Source organism: Galeopterus variegatus, unplaced genomic scaffold (genome assembly GCF_000696425.1).
Source record: "Galeopterus variegatus unplaced genomic scaffold, G_variegatus-3.0.2 Scaffold68, whole genome shotgun sequence".
NCBI lineage: Eukaryota > Metazoa > Chordata > Mammalia > Dermoptera > Cynocephalidae > Galeopterus > Galeopterus variegatus.
Genome location: NW_007726179.1, coordinates 179,655 through 199,996, shown reverse-complemented (window position 1 = coordinate 199,996; position 20,342 = coordinate 179,655). Strand labels below are relative to the sequence as shown.

General features: G+C 33.2%; 1 protein-coding gene across 1 annotated transcript in view; it reads left to right on the top strand.

Moving 5' to 3' along the window:
• LOC103594376 (laminin subunit alpha-2-like) overlaps positions 1–17,031 on the top strand; it is a 256,089-nt gene extending 239,058 nt beyond the window's left edge. Inside the window, exons 8-10 of the mRNA XM_008577588.1 lie at positions 2,497–2,675; positions 11,480–11,579; positions 16,706–17,031. Of these exons, the coding sequence (XP_008575810.1) occupies positions 2,497–2,675; positions 11,480–11,579; positions 16,706–16,887 (461 nt within the window). The 3' untranslated portion in view covers positions 16,888–17,031. The remainder of the gene's footprint in view (positions 1–2,496; positions 2,676–11,479; positions 11,580–16,705) is intronic.
• Positions 17,032–20,342: the final 3,311 nt, after the last annotated feature.

Here is a 20,342-nt window from a genome sequence, read left to right as displayed (position 1 = left end):
GTTAAAAGTGAGCAAAGCTCAAAACAGGTATTTCTCAGAAAAGAAATAACTTATAATCCTATAAAAGGATCACACTCATAATTAAGGAAGTACCAATTAAAACAATGAAAATATTATTTTTAACTTATCAAAGTGCTCATTCACTTAACAAATACTTGACTGCTTACTGTGTCCAGGAACTGTATTAAAAGGGTTAAAAATACACAATGTTGGTGAGGCCCTGGGGAAACAGTTTTGTGGTTTCTACTGGGGTGAGAATTGTTTGACATAGCATTTTTAAAGGAGAATTTTTTAAGTGATTAAAATTTAAATTTTACATGCCCTTTGACTAGAAATTATACTTCCAGGAATTTAGCCTACAGATGTCCTCATATAGGTGTACAGGGCATATTATCATGATCCTTGTAACTATTATACAATCGCTATTGCTACTGAAACTAACATTTATCGAGCTGAGTACTTAGTACGTCTCAGGCATTCTGCTAAGCATTCTCAAAACAACTATAAGAGATAAGTGCTAAAATGACACTAAGACTTGTTTTCTCCTCAAAGCCACTCAATGAGCAAATGGGAAACTTCCTAACATTAGAGCCCCCACCCCTCTCCCATCTCCTTGTCCTCCCAGTATGTGCAGTGTTATTTGTAAAGGAGAAACAAGGGCCGGCCCGGTGGCGCACTGGATAAGTGCGCCGCTTGGGAAGCGCGGCTGCGCTCCCGCCCGAGTGTTCGGATCCCACATACAGACCGGTTCCCGCTCACTGGCTGAGTGAGGCGCGGGAGCGACCCCGAGGGTTGCGATCCCATTGCCGGTCCCCGGTCCGGTACGGGGGCAACACTGAGGGTTGCGATCCGTTGCTGGACACGGAAAAAGACAAAAGACAAAAAAAAAAAATAAAATAAAATAAAGGAAAAACAATGTTACTGTACTAATATGGACTTTATAAATACCTCCATTCAAGTAGTTCCCTGTGTAGTCTCAGGGGATAATACGTAACGTGGAAAGAGCTCGACAATTTACTGTTAGTGAAATGAAACAGTTAAGAACAGTATATAAATGCCCCCCCCCACCACTCTTCATGGAATAAATAAAAAGATTGAGCATGTATGCATACATGCATACCTATACATACACACATGTACACACATTATGTGTGCAGAAATCAATGTAAGGACACATAAGAAACTCAACGTCTAAAGTAGGTAGGAGACTGCATAAATATCTTTCCCTAGTTCTTATCCTAATATAAATATTACATAATTTTTAAAGCCTTATCTAGTCCTTTCTGGGGAAGGTGATTTTTTCCTTCTTTAAATTCATGTAATGTAACATGAAAAAAGACAAGGATGATGAAGAGGAAGAAAAATCAATTGAGAACTTATTTATAAGGCGTTAGACTAATGATTTTACATGGATTATTTCACTCGATGCTTTTAAATACCCCTATCTGGTAATTACTATTGACCATATCATGTTTTATATGGAAACTGAGCCTTGGTGAAATCAAGATGTTCTCAACATCACATGACTACTAAGTAGTGAAGATTACATCCAAATCTAATAGTGTTTGGTGAAAAATAGCATGATCTTAGCCACTAAGCAAACTAGCTCTCATTTTATCCTGATTACCTGGCACCTAACATGTATCTTATCTTGCTCACCAGGTAGAATGTGAAAGATTGTGGTACTCTTAAGCAGTGCACACTCTGGAGCCTGACTTCAGAGTTTAGTTTCCAATACTGAGGAGATTACCTTTTACAAGGTACTTCACTTCTCTGTCCCGCAGATTCCTAATATATGAAAAGAGGTTAATAATAGTACCTGATTCATAAAGATATTTTGAGGATTAAATTTAGTGCTAATAAATATAAAACACTAAAAAAAAGAGCCTGGTATATTAAAAAATAAGTAAATTTTAGTTGTTATTAGTAGTAAAAGAAAGGAATTATATTTTACAAGTCCTTCTTTACACATAGGATCTAACACAGAGATTCCCATATAGTAATTATTCACTACAGATTACTTGGCTGGTAATCATTCAGTGCCAGCATTCAACAATTTATTCTTTGTCATAATAAGAAATAATAGATTGAACCATAGGAAATTACATTTTTGTAAGTCAAAATCAGTAAAATATTGGCAATTTCACATGATTCAGTTTAATTTATGTTTTACTTATTTCAAATTCCATTAAAAAGTGTGAATTTATTAATACATGCATTAAATCCAAATACTTTCTAGATATCTTTCTATGTGCATGTATGTGTATCCTAAATGTAATGTAATTTTCCACGCATTATGAAAATTTATTATGTATAACAAGAAATTTTTGTTGTTGTTGTTTTGTAGCTGGCTGATACAGGGATCGAACCCTGGACCTTGGTGTAATCAGCACCACACTCTAACCAACTGAGCTAATAAGCCAGCCCCAGAAAATGATTTTTAAATGTTTCTGAAACCTGAAATGAATGTTTACTAATTTATTTTCCCTAATGCAGCATGCAACTGTCATGGAAAAGCTGAAGAATGCTATTATGATGAAAATGTTGCCAGAAGAAATCTGAGTTTAAATATACATGGAAAGTACATCGGAGGGGGTGTGTGCATTAATTGTACCCAAAATACTGCTGGTATAAACTGTGAGACATGCCTTGATGGATTCTTCAGACCCAAAGGGGTAAAATATGCTTTTTCTTTCATAAAGTGTTACTTTTGCTTTTTCATACAAAGATGTATTATACAGAAAAATAATTTTGAAAGCCTCTCTAAAAAGTTGAACTTCAAATTTTAAAAGGTGATGGGGCATGTTTCATAATGGAAACTGATATAAATCTTTGAGGATGTGAGATAAAACATTTCTGTCACTCCAGAAAGTTCCATCATGCCTCATTCTGGTCAATTCCATATCTCTGGGAAAACTGTTTGAGTTTTTAGAGTATAAATTAGTTTTGCCTCTTACTAAATTTGATGAAACTGAAATCATATAATACATACTAATCTGTGTCTTCCTTCTTTCACTCAGTATAACATTGTAAGGATTATCCATGTTGTTTGTGTATCAATAGTTCTTTAAAAAAAATGCTGAGTGGTATTCTTGTGCATGGACGTACCCAAAATTTTAATCTACTTTCCTGTTGATGGATATCTGGATCATTTCCATTGTTGATTAGCTCCTACAAACAATTTTATACGTCTTTTTGTAATCATGTTTTTATTTACACTGTGTAAATACCTAGGAGTAGAATGCTTGTTTCATAGGATAGGTATATGCTTCACTTTATAAGAAACTGCCAGTGTTTTGCCAAATTAATAATAATGTATGACATACACTTAGACCAAAAAGGTATGTAAATTCCAGTTGTTACATATCATCTATAATATTTGATATTGACTATCTTTTTAAATTTTAGCCATCTAGTGGGTGAGAAATGGTATCTGATTATGGATTTAACTTTCATTTTAAGTGCTTATTGGCCTTTCCTTTATCTTTTCTTGTGAAGTACCTGTTCAAGATATTATGTTTTTATTCTAGAAAACTTATAACTTTAACTTTTAGGGCTATGGTCCATATCAAGTAAATCTTCATGTGTGGTGTGAAGTAATGATTGAGATTTACATGGTTAACCCATTGTTCTAGCACCATTTGTTGAAAATCAATTGACCAGGTTAAATGGGTCAATTTCAGGAGCTTAGATTATGTTCCCTGTATTTATTTTTTCATCTTTGTGCTAATATCATGTTATGTTGATTGCTTCAGCTTTAATAAGCCTAGAATTCAGATAATATAAGTGCACCACCATTATTTTTCTTTTCAAAGATTGTTTTGTCTATAGTAGTTTACATTTCCATACAATATTATTTTATTTTATTTTTTATTGGTTATGAATATTCATGAGATATAAAGCTGTTTGTCACCCCTCATGCCCAAGATGCGAAGGCCAGATTCATACTGGCAGCATACACATTACCACAAATTGCATTTGTACCCTGTGCCTCCCAACCAATTATCCCCATCCAACTTCCCCCTCCCCCTATGTATGTTCTCTCCCACTGCAAGTCCAACGCGCCACTGTGGTCTTTCTTTCCTTCCTTCTTTCTCTCTTAGCTCCCACTTATCAGTGAGGACACGCGGTATTTATCCCTCTGTGCTTTGCTTATTTCACTAAACATAAGTTTTTCCAGGCTTATCCATGTTGTTGTAAATGGGAGAATTTCATTTTTTTTTTATGGCAGAGTAGTATTCCATGGTGTATATATACCACAGTTTCCTTATCCAATCATCCATCAGTGGACATTTAGGTTGGTTCCATATCTTGGCTATTGTAAACAGAGCTGTTTTGAACATGGAAGTGCAGGTATCCCTTAAATGTGATAATTTAGAATCAACTTGTCACTTACAGAAAATATTAGGATTATTGCACAGAATCTATATTCAAAAATGGAGAAGGGAGTTTGTGGAGATGTTGGTCAATGGAAAAAAATTACAGTTTGACAGGAGAAATAAGTTCAAGAGGTCTATTGTACAATGGGGGCCTATGGTTAGTTATAATACATTGTATTCTTGAAAAATTCTATGAGGGTAAATTTTGGGTTCTCACCACAAAAATGATGACTATGTGAGGTAATGTATATGTTAATTGGCTTGATTTAGCTATTCCACAATGTGTATATATATTTCAAAACATCGTGTTGTACATGATAAATATACACAGTTTTATTTGTCAAATAAAATTGAACAAAACATTAAAAAATATGGAGAGAACTAACATCATAACAATATTGAGTCATTTAATTAATAAACACAGCATATCTCTCCATTTATTTCTATTTTCTTTAATTATTTACATCAGTATTTTCACTGTAAAGATCTTGCATGTCTTTTGTTAAATTTAATATAGTATTTTGTTTTGCATTATAAATTTTTAGAAAATTTTCTTGTTATTTACTGTCATTATTAGAAAGATTTTTGAATATTGACTTTATGTCCTATGTCCATTATCAGTTTATTTATTAATTCTAGTAGTTTTAAACTACATTTTGTATAAGTGTACATATAAACAATAATATTGCATGCAAATAAATTCAGGCTTACTCCTTCCTTTACCATCTTTATGCCAATGTTAACTAAAAATAGTGAGAGATGACATTTTTACTTTGTTTTCAATCTTAATGGCAAATATATGATATTTCACTATTGAGAGTGATGGGAGTTGTGGACTTTTTTATGGATGCCCTTTATCAGATCCAGCAGGTTCCTTACTAATCCTAGGTTGCTGAGAGTTTTATAATAAAAAGGTATTGAATTTTGTCAAATGCCTTTCTGCATCTGCTAAAATGAACATAAGAATTTTCTTCTTTATTCTATTAATGTGGTCAATGTGTACTGATGGATGTTTCACATATGAAGCCAACTTTACATTTGTGGGTTAAACTCAATTTGGTTATGGTTATTATTACATGACATATTATCATTTTTATATATTAAATGATTTGCTTTGCTCTATTTGGTTAAATATTTTTCCATCTTCTCATATGAGATATTGGTCTGTAATTTTGTTTTCTTGTAATGTCTTTATCAGGTTTTTGTCCTGGGGTATACTGGCCTCAACAAATGAGCTAGAACATGCTTTCTTTTCCTTCGTTTTCTAAAATAATTTGTGTAAGACAGGAATTAATTCTTTTTGAAATTCTTGGTGGAATTCCTTAGTAAAACTATCTGAGACTCTAGTTTTCTTTGTGGGAAGAACTTTGTGAATATATTGAATATTTTTATTAGATATGGGACTAAATAGGTTTTGTATTTTTCAGGGAGGGGTCTGTTCTGATACACTGTATTTTCAAGGGGTTTGTTCATTTTATTTAAATTGTCAAATTATTGGCATAAAATTGTTTAAAAATTTTTCCTATCTTTTTTAAGTATATAGTTTCTATTCTGATATCTCCTCTTTAATTCCTAAAATTACTAACTTTTTTTCTCTTTTTTAGTGATAAATTATGCTAGGGATTTATCAATTTTCTTGATCTTTTCAAAAAACCTTTTGCCTTTTTAATTTTCTTTTATGTTTATTGGTATCTGTGCTTATATTTATTATATTATTTCTTTAACCTATTTGGGTTTAAATTTCCTGTTCTTTTTGCTACTTATCAACTTGGAAACTTAGATTATGATTTTAAACTTTTTCTCCTTTTATAATATAAGCATTTAAATATAAATTTCATTCTAATAGGTTCTTTAGCAGCTTCCCATGAATTCAAAAATTCTTTATGTTTATTATTATTTATTTAAAATAACTTCTAGTTTCTCTTGTGATTTGTTCTTTGTTGTTTAATTTCCAAATATTTGGACTTTATTGACTACCACATTTTCATTGAGTTCTACACTGGATGTCTTATAATCTGAGAACACATTTTCTAAGATGTCAAACTTTAGACTTTTATTGAGGTTATTTATGTTATTGCTCAGTGCATGGTGTCTCTAGGTAAACTAATATGTGCACTTGAGAAGGTTTATCCTGAAGGTGTTAACTGCTGCTAGTGTGGATTTGTCCAATCTATGATTGTGAATTCCCACCTTTCATTTGTCGGTATTTTTCCATGTACTTTGAAGCACTATTTTTAGGTGCATATACATTTAGAATTTTCCACATCTTTTGTTTTTTTGTACCTTATAACTAGACATTTTAACAGTTATTAAGATTTCCACTTAATCATAGAGAAAACTTTTTGTCATACAATCTACTTTTTTCTCCTATTAATATAGATATACTAGCTTTCTTATGCTTACTCTGTCTGTATGGTGTATCTTTTCCAATTTCTTTCCTTTCAACCTATTTGTACCTTCGTTTAAAAGCAGGACACTAATAAACAGTAAAATGGATGGGTGTTGCTTTTTTTATCCTGACAATCATTGTCTTTTAAACTGTGGGTTTAGTTCATACATTTAATGTAATTAATGATGGGATTGGATTTTGCTCTTTGTTTTCTGTTTATCTCACAAATTGTTCCAATTTTTCATTTTCTATCTTTTGCATTAAACAAATATTTTTCAGTAACTTACTTCCTTTATCATCTTTTTAGATGTTTCTCTTAGTGTATTATCTTTTGAGTTCATGCTGTAGTGATTACAATATACGTTCTTGACTTATTACTATGTGCTCAGAGTAACTGCTGTAACATAATACCTCACATACAATTAAAACTCTGCAATAGTACAGTTTCATCTACACTTATCTTTTAGGCTATTGTTTTCATATATTGAACATAAATTGTAAGCCACCAATACAATGTTGTAATTTTTGTTTGAAGTCACTGTTCTTTTAAAGATGTGAAGAGAAGAAAAAAAAAGTTTCACATTAACCATATATTTATCATTTCTAGTACCCTTCAGTACTTTCATACCTATTTCTCTTATGCCTGGAAAACTTCCTTTAGCATTTTTTTTGTAGTGCAGAACTAGTGGTGACAAATTCTCTCAGCTTTCTTTTATCTGAAAATATCTTTATTCTCTCCTCATTATTGAAGGATATTCTCAATGTAGGAACAGAAGTGTTTGTTTTTCAGCACTTTAAAGATGTAGTACTGTTATTTTCTAGATATCATTGATTATTTATGAGAACACAGACATCATTTGTATCTTTGTTCTTTTATTTGTAATGTATTTTTAATTCACTAGTTGATTTCAAGATAGTCTCTTTATCTTTGCCTTTTAGCTTTACACCATGTATTGAAAAACTTTGACCTGTAGACCAAATCTAGGCCTTGGCTTATTTTTGTACAACCTGTAAGCAAAGAATGTTTTTTCATTTGTGAAAGTTTGTCAGAAGAAAGAAAAGAAGAAGAGGAGGAGGAGGAGGAAGAGAAACAGAGTCCTTATATGGCTTCCAAAACCTATATTTTACTATATGGCCCTTTACAGTAAAAGTTTCCACCCTCAGAGTTAGAATATGATGTGTCTGTGTTGGCTTTCTTTGTGCTTATCCTGCTTGGTTGACTGAGCTTCTTGGAACTATAACTTTAGATTTTATTCCATATATAGGAAATTATAAGCCATTACTTCCTTAAAAATATATTTTTGTGACCCATGCTCTCTCTTCTCCTTCTGGGCTCTAACTACATGCATTCAGGTTGCTTGATTGTGTCCTGTAGGTTACTGAAGCAAATACTAATTTTATAAACTTTTTTCTTTCTTGTTCTCCAAATTGGTTAGTTTCTATTTATCTGTCATTATGTCATTAGGTTGACTGCTTTTTCTCCTGCCATCTCTAAACTGATATTAAGCAAATTCAGTGAACTTTTCAATTAAGGTATTTTACTTTCAAGCTTTCTGGAGTTCTTGTATTTCTTATGGTTTCTATTTCTCTGCTCAAATATGCCATGCATTCACTTACTATTTGCTTTATGTTCTTGGACATCTTTACAGTGCCTGCATTGACTGCCTTGTATACTAATTTTGATACCTCTGTAACCTCGGGATTGCTTTTATTGACTTTTTTAAAAATAAGGTCAGATCTTCCTGTTTTTTCTCATATCTAGTAATTCATAATCGATACAGGACATTTTGGAGAATTCAGTGTAGAAGTCCTGTATTCTATTATCTTCCTCTAAAGATTTTGAATTGTGTGCTCATTAGTAGTAAACTCACTGAGTGATCACCATGAAGTTATAGAGGCTTGCTTTTACACTTTGTTAGGGCAGATTGATGAAAAGCTCAAGGTGTTTCTCAAATGTTTCTAACTTAGTTGACTTAAACTCCAATATCTGTTTACTTTATCGTGTGCAGCCCTTGAAAACTCTGTTCAGGTTATTCAGATTTCCAGCTGTTGCTTTTCACTGTATTCCTTGGAGTCTCCTAAATGAAAGTTCATGGAAAGATTTGTATTATCTTTCTATTCTATTTTTCCATGAACTTCTTGAAATACCGTCATCCAATAAAGGCATCGGTTAAGCATTTGAAGAGTCTTGCTATGCAGATTTTGATCCCATCCCTCTATAAATATGGATCTTGTCCAGTGTTTTTTTTTTCTTTCAAACATCAAATCTTTCCAGTTTCTGACTACTCTTGGTTATTCTCCCAAGTACTCAAATATTTGATTTTTATATTTTGTCCGCAATTCATAATTGTTATCAGAGGATGTGTTAGTTCCATACAAGACACTTAGCTAGTATCAGAACTGGAAGCTTGATCAAGTTTTTATTGCAAGTTAAGTAATAAGTGAATCTGAACCTAGATTTTGTTTTTTGTTTTTTTTTTCTTTTTTGTCTTTTTTACTGACCGGTAATGGGATCTCAACCCTCGGTGTCGCGCCTGCACCGCGCTCAGCCAGTGAGCAGGAACCGGTCTCCACATGGGATCTAAACCCTCAGCGGGAGCACCGCCGTGGTCCCAAGTGGCGCACTCTCCAGTGTGCCACCGGGCCAGCCCTAGATTTTGGTTTTTTAATACAAATAAAAATATCTATGCTATACTATATGTTAAAAAAATGCAAATCTTTCAAGCATTCACTATTTGGGTACAAGCTCATTGTGTTTTTATAAAGATGTAGAAAGAAAAGTTTTGTGCGTTGCAACTTAGTTAGACAACATCTTTTTGATGTTCTTTAAATTACTGTCTTAAAATTAGATTTTAGATTATCTACTAAATATTTAATTTATATATATATAAATTATGTATATAAACAAATATGATCTATATATATTATGCAATGCTAAGTTAAAGGATGAATTAGTAATCTGAATTATTATTTTAATAGGATTAAAAATCAATGTAAAATTGATATGTTTGCAGAATCTCATAGGTTAGAAGGTTTCCTGATCAACAATCTGATTCAGACAGATTTCCCCAATTACAAGTGGTGAGAATAAATAGGAGGCTTTGGTTTGCTCAAGCTCATCATTGGGATCATAAATTGTACTTCTAAGAGTCAAAATTTTATCCACAAGAAACTTTTTGCAGTAAGCCCACAGAATGTTTTTTGTTTTTGTGTTTTTTTTTCATGTCTTAGTGGCTTCTATAGCCATTCTCCCAATTCTACTCATACTTCAAGCTTCATTTTAAATGTCACTTTTTCTGTGAAACATTGATTGACTTCATTGTGTTGTGTTATTACTCCCTCTTTTGCCCCATAACAGTCTTTTTCTACGTCTGTTTTATCACTTGGCACATTCTCTTTAATCAATGTCTTTCAAATCTGTTATTCCTGTAAGCTTGTTTAAGGCAGGGACCATGCATTACCTGTCTGTGCTGTATGCAGTCCAGTCCTTACTTCACAATGGGGGATGAATGAATGGGTCTTAACTAAATGATGACTTTGAAACTGATGTGTGAAACCAGTTGATTGATATTCAGTCAGATATGAAAATAACTCGTTTTAACAATCTGATTTATATTAGCAAGCAAGTTTCCATTTGTAAATTAAGTCTAGATATATACGTATATGAAAGCTATATTTCATGGGGAGGGGACTAACATGTGTATGTTAATATATGTCTTTATTTCAGCAGTATTTTCAGTATTTCCTAGGCAACTAATTTAATTTTTTTGTTCTTTTGTTATTCCATCTGGAAAATAAATATTTTATATATAGTATATTAGCACAGTCTAAGTTTGTTTAATTAAAATATCCCAACAGTAAAAGCTACTATTTATATTAAGTATTTAATATATGCCAGGAATCTTATGAGATGCTTTATATGTTATTCCTTTTCATTTTAATTTATGTAACATTATGGTAGTTGCTATTATTATCCTCATGTTACAAGGAAATCAACTGCACAAGCCAGTAAGTGGTCTCGCTGGGATATGATCTCAAGTTTTACTAATTATGGAATCCACATTGTTTCCTCCCGGGTTATGCGGCCTCACAGAAAGTCAAATTTTTAATTTAAATATTTAATATTATCTTTTCTCAACCACCAAATATAAATTTCTATTTAATTAATCCTACCATGATCAATGTGAGAAAAGTTCTTGAAAAATAAATTTGGGGGAAACTTTTTGCATTGCTAATTTGACTCTGTTGTAATAAAAAACAAAGCAATCAGAAAAACTTTATTATGGAATATATGTTAGAGTACACCAAACATACATTGTTATTTTTCGTTGTAATGATAGTGACACTGTGGTAATAAAACAGTTGCATCCTGAGATGTGTAGGAATTCAAGGTTCTTTGTCTGGAATTTCTTTTAAAAAACTCAGCAAAGGATAAAAAGAGATAAAACTTATATGGCAAAATCTTGACCATTGTTGAATCTAGGTAACAAATATATGTGTTTATTAGACTATCCTCTTTACTTTTGTGTATCTATTTAAAAGAATTGGATCTTAGAAATTGCAAACGTATTAAAGGTAATTTCTTATAATTTTCTCAATTTTTTTGTTATCGTGTATTATTAAAATTAAATTGTCCTTAAAAGTTTGCCAATTTGAAAAATATTGTTGTTTTTATTACACTTGATTCAAAGCATTTTAATATTTTTGTTAGGTATCTCCAAATTACCCAAGACCGTGCCAGCCGTGTCATTGTGATCCGGTCGGTTCCTTAAATGAAGTCTGTGTAAAGGATGAGAAACGAGCCCGACGAGGTGAGAGCTGTAGTAGACAGCACTGCTCTTAGGGAAGAACAACTCAAAGCCACATAGGATTATTTTCAGAACATTCTGCAGTACATTTATTCATGTAATAAATGTTCTTAAATCTATCAGAGTTGCCTCCAGGAAGAAGTTTTATATTTATCTCAATAATTAGTTTCATGTTTAATTACAATGCTTTGAAAGCAAAAGGAGTTGAATCATTTGTTTTGATGTATATATATATATTCACACACACACACACACACACACAGAGAGAGAGAGAGAGAGAGAGAGAGAGAGAGAGAGAGACAGAGAGAGAGAGAGAGAGAGTCAACACAAATCTGTGGCGTATGTAATTTTTTGTCTTGTTATTTATTAGATTGTGTTGTAGCTTCTATGGATTCTAGTGTGAAATGAAAACACTCATTGAGGGGGGCATGAGCTGCAAAGGGAAGAGCAGACAGAGGAGACATGTAGGCAATAATATCGAAAGCAAGAAGTGCACATGAAGGACTAGAAAAGGCAGCAGTTGTGAGTAAACGAAGGGAAAGAGACTGACACTAATTTAAGCCAAAAACTTTCTTTGAGGAATAAGTGATGAACTCCAAACATTCAGGAATCAGATGCCAGCATAACTTGGTGTAAAATGTTTGGGAGCTACTTCCAGCTACTTGCTTGCCAAGTTGAAGTAGAGAATTCATAGAATGTATCTGGAACAGTTTCTTTATATCTCGAAGAGTGAGTTTGTCCCCTCTTTGGAAAGTCTAAAATTAATCACAGCTAGGATGTAGGTTTTTTCTCCTAATGATTTTAGAGTTAAAAAGACTGGCAGTGCTTCTTTGGTACAGTTTAGCTTACCTGCCTTTTTTTTTTTTATTAAACTGTAGAATTATCAATTTGAGTATTAAATCCTAAAATATTACAAACTGATATATTTTAATATTTAAATGGTGAATTACTGAGATGATCTTTCATTTTAAGCCCCCTTTCCTTTTTTTGGAAACAGCTAAATCACATTATTTTCACTAATGTCACTTAAGTCTCCCTCCCCCCCTTTTTTTTTTGTCCTTTTTGTCTTTTTTCGTGACCGGTAACGGGATCGCAACCGCTCAACCAGTGAGCGGACCGTTCTCTATATGGGATCCGAACCCTCGGCGGGAGCGCCGCACTCTACCGAGTGCGCCACCGGGCCGGCCTGTCCCTCCCCTTTTTAAATGATAAGTATATTATCATTGAGAAAGTTATAAAAAAAATAAATAAATAAAATAAAAATAGAAAAATAAATATACGATGCAGTGGTAATTCAGCAAGGATACCACTATTAACATTTTTGTATATTTTGGTCATAATGCATAGAGAAATTCTTGATATTGCTCTTTCTGATTTTACCTGGGTTTATTCCCAAATCTTTTAAAAATTTCTCTGAAATCTGGTTTTAGCACCGAAATAATACATCATTATATAGTTGTACTATAATTATTTACCTACTCAACATTAAGATTGTTTCAGATTTTTCTGTAGGCAATACTTTGATAAAGACTTTTGTATATAAATATTTTTCAATTATAAAAATAATATGTAGCAAAATAAATTTTTAACAATAAGGAAGGGAATAAAATAAACAGCAATAGTGTCCTCTTCAACCTATTGACCCCCAGTCCTATTTCCAAGTTTAACCATATCAAGCATTTTCTCCTATTCAGTTCTTTCGTGAATTACCTCCAATATCTAAATAATATTCTTATTATTTTTGTTGCCATTAAATATTCCCTATGGACTTTTCACCTTGAAAGGCAAAGAAATGTTTCATTCACACCTCCTCCCTCCTTCTCTTTACCATTTATACCTTTTTATTCTGTATTTATTTTACAGTATCTTTACCATATTAAATAGAAAGCTTAAATCTCTGTTTCATGATCTTAAGTTTACACTCTGTCTTTGAGATCCTACTGTGCAAGATCAGAAGAAAACCGGCTCTACGTTCTCCACCACTTGGCAGTGTCTGTCAATTTCATATTTATCTTTTCAAAGATTTTAACAGTTATATTCGATTCTAGGCCACTAATTAGTTATTATAATTTTAAAATTTAAATCTAATAGTCAAGATTTGTAATATTGTAATTAGATACATGTCATTCAATATAGACCTGAGTTGAAAAATTGGACACATACTCATAATACATTTTTACCTTCATGCTTAGTCTGATGATCTCTTTGGGAAAGGTGTGGTCAAATGGTTTGAACTTCTTAGGTTGGGTAACCAGATAGTAAGAAATGATATTCCAGTGTCTTCTTGGCATTAGCTTGATTTTTAAGGAAGTATGTATTTCTTCCGTGAAATTTTTGTTTTTTTTTCATTGGAGGGGTGTAAAGTAGTTTCCCCCCCAATAGATTTGTAAGAGCTATTTTTTAAAAAACAATAATAGTATGCTATATTTGTTATATACAATTTCCAGATTTGCTTTGTGTCTCACTGTTGTTGACAAAGATTTGTAATACACAGAACTTAAAAAAATTTTATATAATAAGCCATCAAATTCAGATAACCTTTTTTAGCTATCATAATGACACTATGCTGAGATTACTGTATATTTTAATTTTTCCTGTTGGATTTCTTACATGCCTTTATAATCCTAAAACTCTCATCTATCCCCAAATTAGTCAAATGTCTATATTATCTTCATTTGTTTGATTTCATTTTATTGCACTTAATTTCATAATCTATCTGGAATTTTGCTTGCTTTTCTTCTGCTTTTCAAATTTCTATTCTCTACTGTGGTGTTCATTTTGTTTTTATCTTATTTTATAATTCCATGAATTAAATTTTAATTTATTTATATATTTTTAAAATAATAGAACTATTTAGGCCTGTAAGTTTACTTTTGGTTATAGTTTTTCCATGTTTGATAAACATTTCTGAGTTTCTTTCTCACTGCTATTATAGTCTACTTAGAAAACTATTTAATTTGCAATTAAAGGTTTTATTTTCTCTTTAACCCAGTAATTATTAAGGAGGGATATTTACTTATTAATTTTTAGAGTTGTTGAATTTTGTGTAAACTTCTACTGTCATATTTGATATTCATAATTAATTCAATCCTAATTTATTAAAGCATTTGATGTAAATCTAGAAGTTGTAATGTATGTTAGAAAATAAGCCTTAATTTCCACTTTGATAAGTTGAACATTTTTGTAGCTTAGTCAATGATGACAATGATAAGCTATGGTAAATATTTATATTTATGTACTATACAATATATAATTCAACATTATTAGATTGTCAAATTTTATGGGTTTTTTTTCTTAACTCATCTGTAAATATTTAAAGTGGGCAGGTTAATATCATCTCAGTCATTGATTTTTGAACAATTTTTCTTTGATTTCCAGTATCTTTTGTTATCTATATATTTTTGTACTTATGATTAGTGCTTATTTAAAACATAAATAAAATAACAAATCAGTTTTTTATTACATCTTTATCAGTGTAAAATGAGAACTTTTCCTATTGAATCTATTTTATTTAAATTCTAATTTGGCCCCAATTAATATTAGTACAACTGTTTTTTTTTCTTTTCTATTTGCTTTCCTAATGTATACTTATGTTCTTTTATTTTTATATTTCTGGTCATTTTGTGTATTTCCTGTGCATATTCTATGCACATGTTTTTAATAGAAACAGTCTATTTAACTCATTTATATATGTTTAGTACATATGTTTGACACTATTTCTATCATTCTGCTTTATGCTTTCTTTTTTTTTTTCCTTTTTGTCTCTTTTCGTGACCGGCAACGGATCGCAACCCTCAGTGTTGCGCCCGCACCTCGCTCAGCCAGTGAGCCGCCGGTCTGTATGTGGGATCCGAACCCTCGGCGGGAGCGCCACCACGCTCCCAAGCGGCGCACTGTAGCAGTGCGCCACCGGGCCGGCCCAGCTTTATGCTTTCTTACCACAATGTTTCCTTGCTTTTTTCTCACCTCCTTTCTCTTTTCTGATGGACTGTATTTCTTTGATTTGCTCTTATATTTTTCCATATTTTGAAGTTCTTTAACTTGTATTCATTCATTCTACATTTTTTCTATTTTTCTAATCAAAGATATCAATAAAAAAATTGCCTTTAGTTGAAACATTGTGGGCTCTCCCAAGCGGGGTGATGGGGGGCCAAGGGCCTCAGCCACACACCCCCTGTCACATGCAACCAGCCCAGTCACAACCACCAAGCCACAGCAAGAAGGGCCCTGGGTTCCCAAACTAGGGAGCTGGGGGTCGAGGGCTTTTGCCACACCTGCCTGACATCTGCATCCAGCCCAGCAATGACCAAGCCACTGCTGCAAGCCCCTGGTCTCCCCTGTGGGAATGAGGGGGGTGCCAGAGGCCTCAATCCCACCCCTCCTCCTTCCTCCTTCTTCTATCCCATTTCCTTCCCTTTTCCCCTCTCCCCCCCCAACTGCTCTGCTACAACTTCATAGAATGTAAAAAAATAAAAAATAAAAAATAAAAAAATAATAATAAAAAATTCCACACAGTATAAAAAAAAATGTCTCTTGCATTTCTCTGTATTAAAAAAAAGGTACATTTACAGTGCTTTTATTTTTCTCTCCTATTTCTTCATTTATCCCCCAAATATCGATTCCCATGAACACCTTTAGTCTTTTCTTTTGTAGTACTGCCAGCAATGTTGTCTTTAGAATTATCATTGTTAAGTTGTTGTTTTAAGTACTGTATCTTTACTCTTAAGGCTCTTTTCCACCTTGCAATAGTCTGGTGGGGCAAGATTGTTTTATGAGCCATCAGGTATGCACAGGTGACTACATCTCTTCTCACTGTAGTGTCATCAGCCTGAGTGTTTTGGAAATTACTCCTTGATCATTGCTACGATTTTTCTATAGCCTTAGTTTTGGTAGATGCTTCGAGATTTAAATTAATTTTAAAGGTACTTTTAAAATGCTATGTTAACATAATTGCACAAGCTTCTAGTTAAATCCTATACCTTTTTGTTTTAACTTTTCCTTATTGACATATATTAAGAACCTAATTTTTGTGTCAAAATAGATTTTTAAAGTTTACTATAATTAAAACCTTAAGAACTAAATAATGTATCTAGTTTTAAAAATGTTGACATGTGGCTTATTTTCCTTAGGTCTGGCACCTGGATCCTGTCATTGCAAAACTGGCTTTGGAGGAGTGAGCTGTGATCGGTGTGCCAGGGGCTACATGGGCTACCCAGACTGCAAGCCCTGCAACTGCAGTGGCTTAGGGAGCACAAATGAGGACCCTTGTTTTGGGCCCTGTAACTGCAAGGTACATTGTTTATTCCAGTAATGCCCCACTGTCAACAGAGAAGGTTATTTTCCTTGGCTTCTCTTATATCTGCTGGCATTAAGCAATTGTAACAAGTTCTCCTGTAAATATCCACCATCTGTTCTGTATGTGGTACACCTATAAGCATCTTTCAATGCCTACCAGGTTCACTACAGAAAGACATTTGTAAATCACCACCATTTATCTAAAACCCTGTAAATACACAGTGGATAAGTCACTTTAAGAGTGTGTGTCATTTTATAACAAAAACACTTTCCCTCCATTGCCCATCTAGTCTGTCCATTTAGAAGTGTACAGCACTAAAAGTAGCAACCTTTTAAAACTATAATACACTCAAATCTACTATACCTTTGCATCTATTTCTGAAAAGAATTCTGTCAAGTGTTTCTTTAAATAATCTTCTGAAGTTTGAACCCAGATAGGTCTTAAAATACTTACCATATTTAATCTCTTCCGTTTAATCACCAAAAATGTAAGAAGGCCTAGACAATTGACTAAAGGCTCAATATTTTCTCCCACGAGTGCTTTTAGAAATGTAACTTTATTTGTCAAACATGGTCTTCTGATAACACATCATGTTAACACCAAGGGATGCATTACACCTGCAGCTAATACGCTTAGGGGAAACATACAGGCATGCACAAGTCTAAAATTATAAGACTGATTTACGTTAGCTATAGTAATTAGGTCCAATGTTCTGATCAAACAATGTACAGTTACATTAGCTGAGAAAATGAATAATTCTTTGAAAATGTTAACATGCCATACTGATTTAACAATGGAAGTTACTTCTTTTTTTTCCTTTGTTTTTAATCATAGATGGAACCTTATTAAAAATCTTTTTTTCTCTTAATTCATTAGTCTTATGTAGGCAGCTATAAAATATATATGCTTATAGTTGATATGTGTGTGTGTGTGTGTGTGTGTGTGTGTGTATAAACAGTAAGCCATAATATAAGTAGCAAATATTAGTTTTAATGTTACGTGTGTATGTGTTGGGACAAAAATATCTGAAATACCAAGCTAAACATTGTAATACTTACATAATAGGTATATGTCTATCAAGGGCAATTTAGGTATCTATTTCAGACTACAAAAACAGTAAAACTCTATCTACACAAGTAAGCGGAAGTCCGCAAGCAAGTTGTCCTCAAGTTGTCATGTTCTGGAATGCAGTAAATTTTCTACATCTAGTACATTTCATTCCAATATTATCTGAAATGAAAAATTGCTCCGGTAGCCCAAGATTGTATAGCAGTCTGTGAGTGATTGCTTGCTTAGGACACCTCCCCTCTCTATCCCGAATGCCTTTTTTGGCAATCCTACAGGTTCTTAATACATCTTCTCTAACATTTATCAAAACATATCTTGTGTGTGCTTTATTCCTTTTCTAAAGCTCCACAAAAATCTCTAACCTTTACCATTTACTCAAATAAAGGAAGGCAAAGCTAAGATTAAAATGGAAGGCAAACCTCCCAACCTCCTGAGTCTCTACAACATAAGAAATCAAACAGGAAAAAAAAAAAAAATGGGAAGGATTTTTATGTATCTACCATTCATAAAATGGTGATGTCTGGTATTTGCAAGGAAAGAGTAACAAATGAGTTCATTTTCTTTGGTAAATAGAGCGAGAAAGGCTAAAACCAGAGAGCTGTAGTGATCATCAGAGCTCCGAGGGAAAGCTCCCTGAGCTACTCGCTGCCTGCTCTGTGTCTGACAATATTGTGCCGAGAGAGATTATAATCCTAATAATAAAAATGCCTCCTGCGAAGACACTTGAAGATTTACACAGACAATTAAAACGCAACAATAAACAGCAATTAAGAAATCATAAAAGATAATGAAAAATTAAGTAAATAGAATCATTAAGAGAAATGCCTTTCAAATGTAATATTTTAAATAGAAAACTGCAAGCTGTTATAAACTAGTTTTACTTACGATAAAAACTTGCAGAAAATATCTTTATATATATATAATATATATATATTTATAAAATATCTATGTAATTGTAAAAATTACAAATTATATGCATATAGCATATAAATTATATCACAAAATTATATCACAATATCACAATTATATCACAATGTATATGCAATGTACTGTAATTGTCTATAACCTGTTGTTTATAAAAATAATAAAGCCTATTATTTTGACAAAATACCCATACAATTTAAATGAATGACACTTATTAACATAGAGAGCAATGTGATAGTTCATACTGTTTCACAAAAACATGATTTGACATAGGTTCGTCAACTGTTAAAAACAGCACAGATTAAAATGCTTAAGAAGCAAAATTTTAGAGTGACTAAAATACTAGAAACTTAAATTCAAATAAAATGATAGCTTTTTGACTGAATAGAAAGAATACAAGTGTCCTTAAAAAAAGTTCATGGAAAGATTTGTATTATGTTTTAATTCTATTTTGCCATGAACTTTTTGAAGTATCTTGTTATACATACATGTCTATATATTGATATCAAAGTTAGTAACTTTGAATAGTATTTACTTATAAACAGAAAGAATATAAATTACAAGTGAAACAATGTCTATATAAGTGTTCATCTCCAAACTGCATATTAACCAATAAAAATTTGCACATTTATCGTGTATGTAAATTTGTAAAACATAAAACAATTCAATATTGTTTGTGGTCACACACATATAATAAAAAATTTAAATAAACTTACGTGCTTTCTACTAATTTCAGAATAGCAGTTAACTCTAGAGAAAGAGGGAAGGGACTAGAACAGAAGTGAAATGAGATTCAATTCTGTCTAAGATATATTCCTTTAAAAATATATCTGAAGTGACCAGTTGTTTAAATTCTGCTCTCCCTGGAGGTGGAAGACTTCCTAGCAACGCTGACTCCCAGGCCTTGGGCAAGCTCTCACTGCCCTTTTATCCTGGGAATTTCCAGAGCTTTTTGTCTTCGGGAGACATGGGAAGTATATTATCTGAAAGAAAGTGAGCTGAGATGCCAGTTAGTTTAGAGAACTAAAATGGCGACGGGTTTTTCTAGGGTGGAGCCAGGCAAGCCCGGAATAGTGAGGGCTGGCCAGTCATCTCTGTCTGGCGTGGCTCCCCGCTGGGACGAGCTAATTGCTTACCTTGACGCAGAGCATCCTGGGGCTTGTAGTCCCACTCGGCCCACGGTTCTTAGAAGGGGCCGGCAGCGTGGGAAACCCCCGGCCAGCCTCGGGGGGGCTGGGATGAGAAGCCCGCCCAGATCGTCTCACCGTCACACCCTAGGCGACAGCTACAGATAAACTCCCTCTTCCCGAGAGGCAGATTCCATCTCTGGGGACCTCAGTTTGGAAGTACCCCTAACTGATTTCTGGTGGGGAGAGGGGAGCCCGGTGTCCCCCTCGAGTTACATTGAAGTGTACCAGTCGGGTTTCTAAGGGAGCCGACCCAAGTGAGGGGAAGGCAAGGAGAAATTGTGGGTTGAC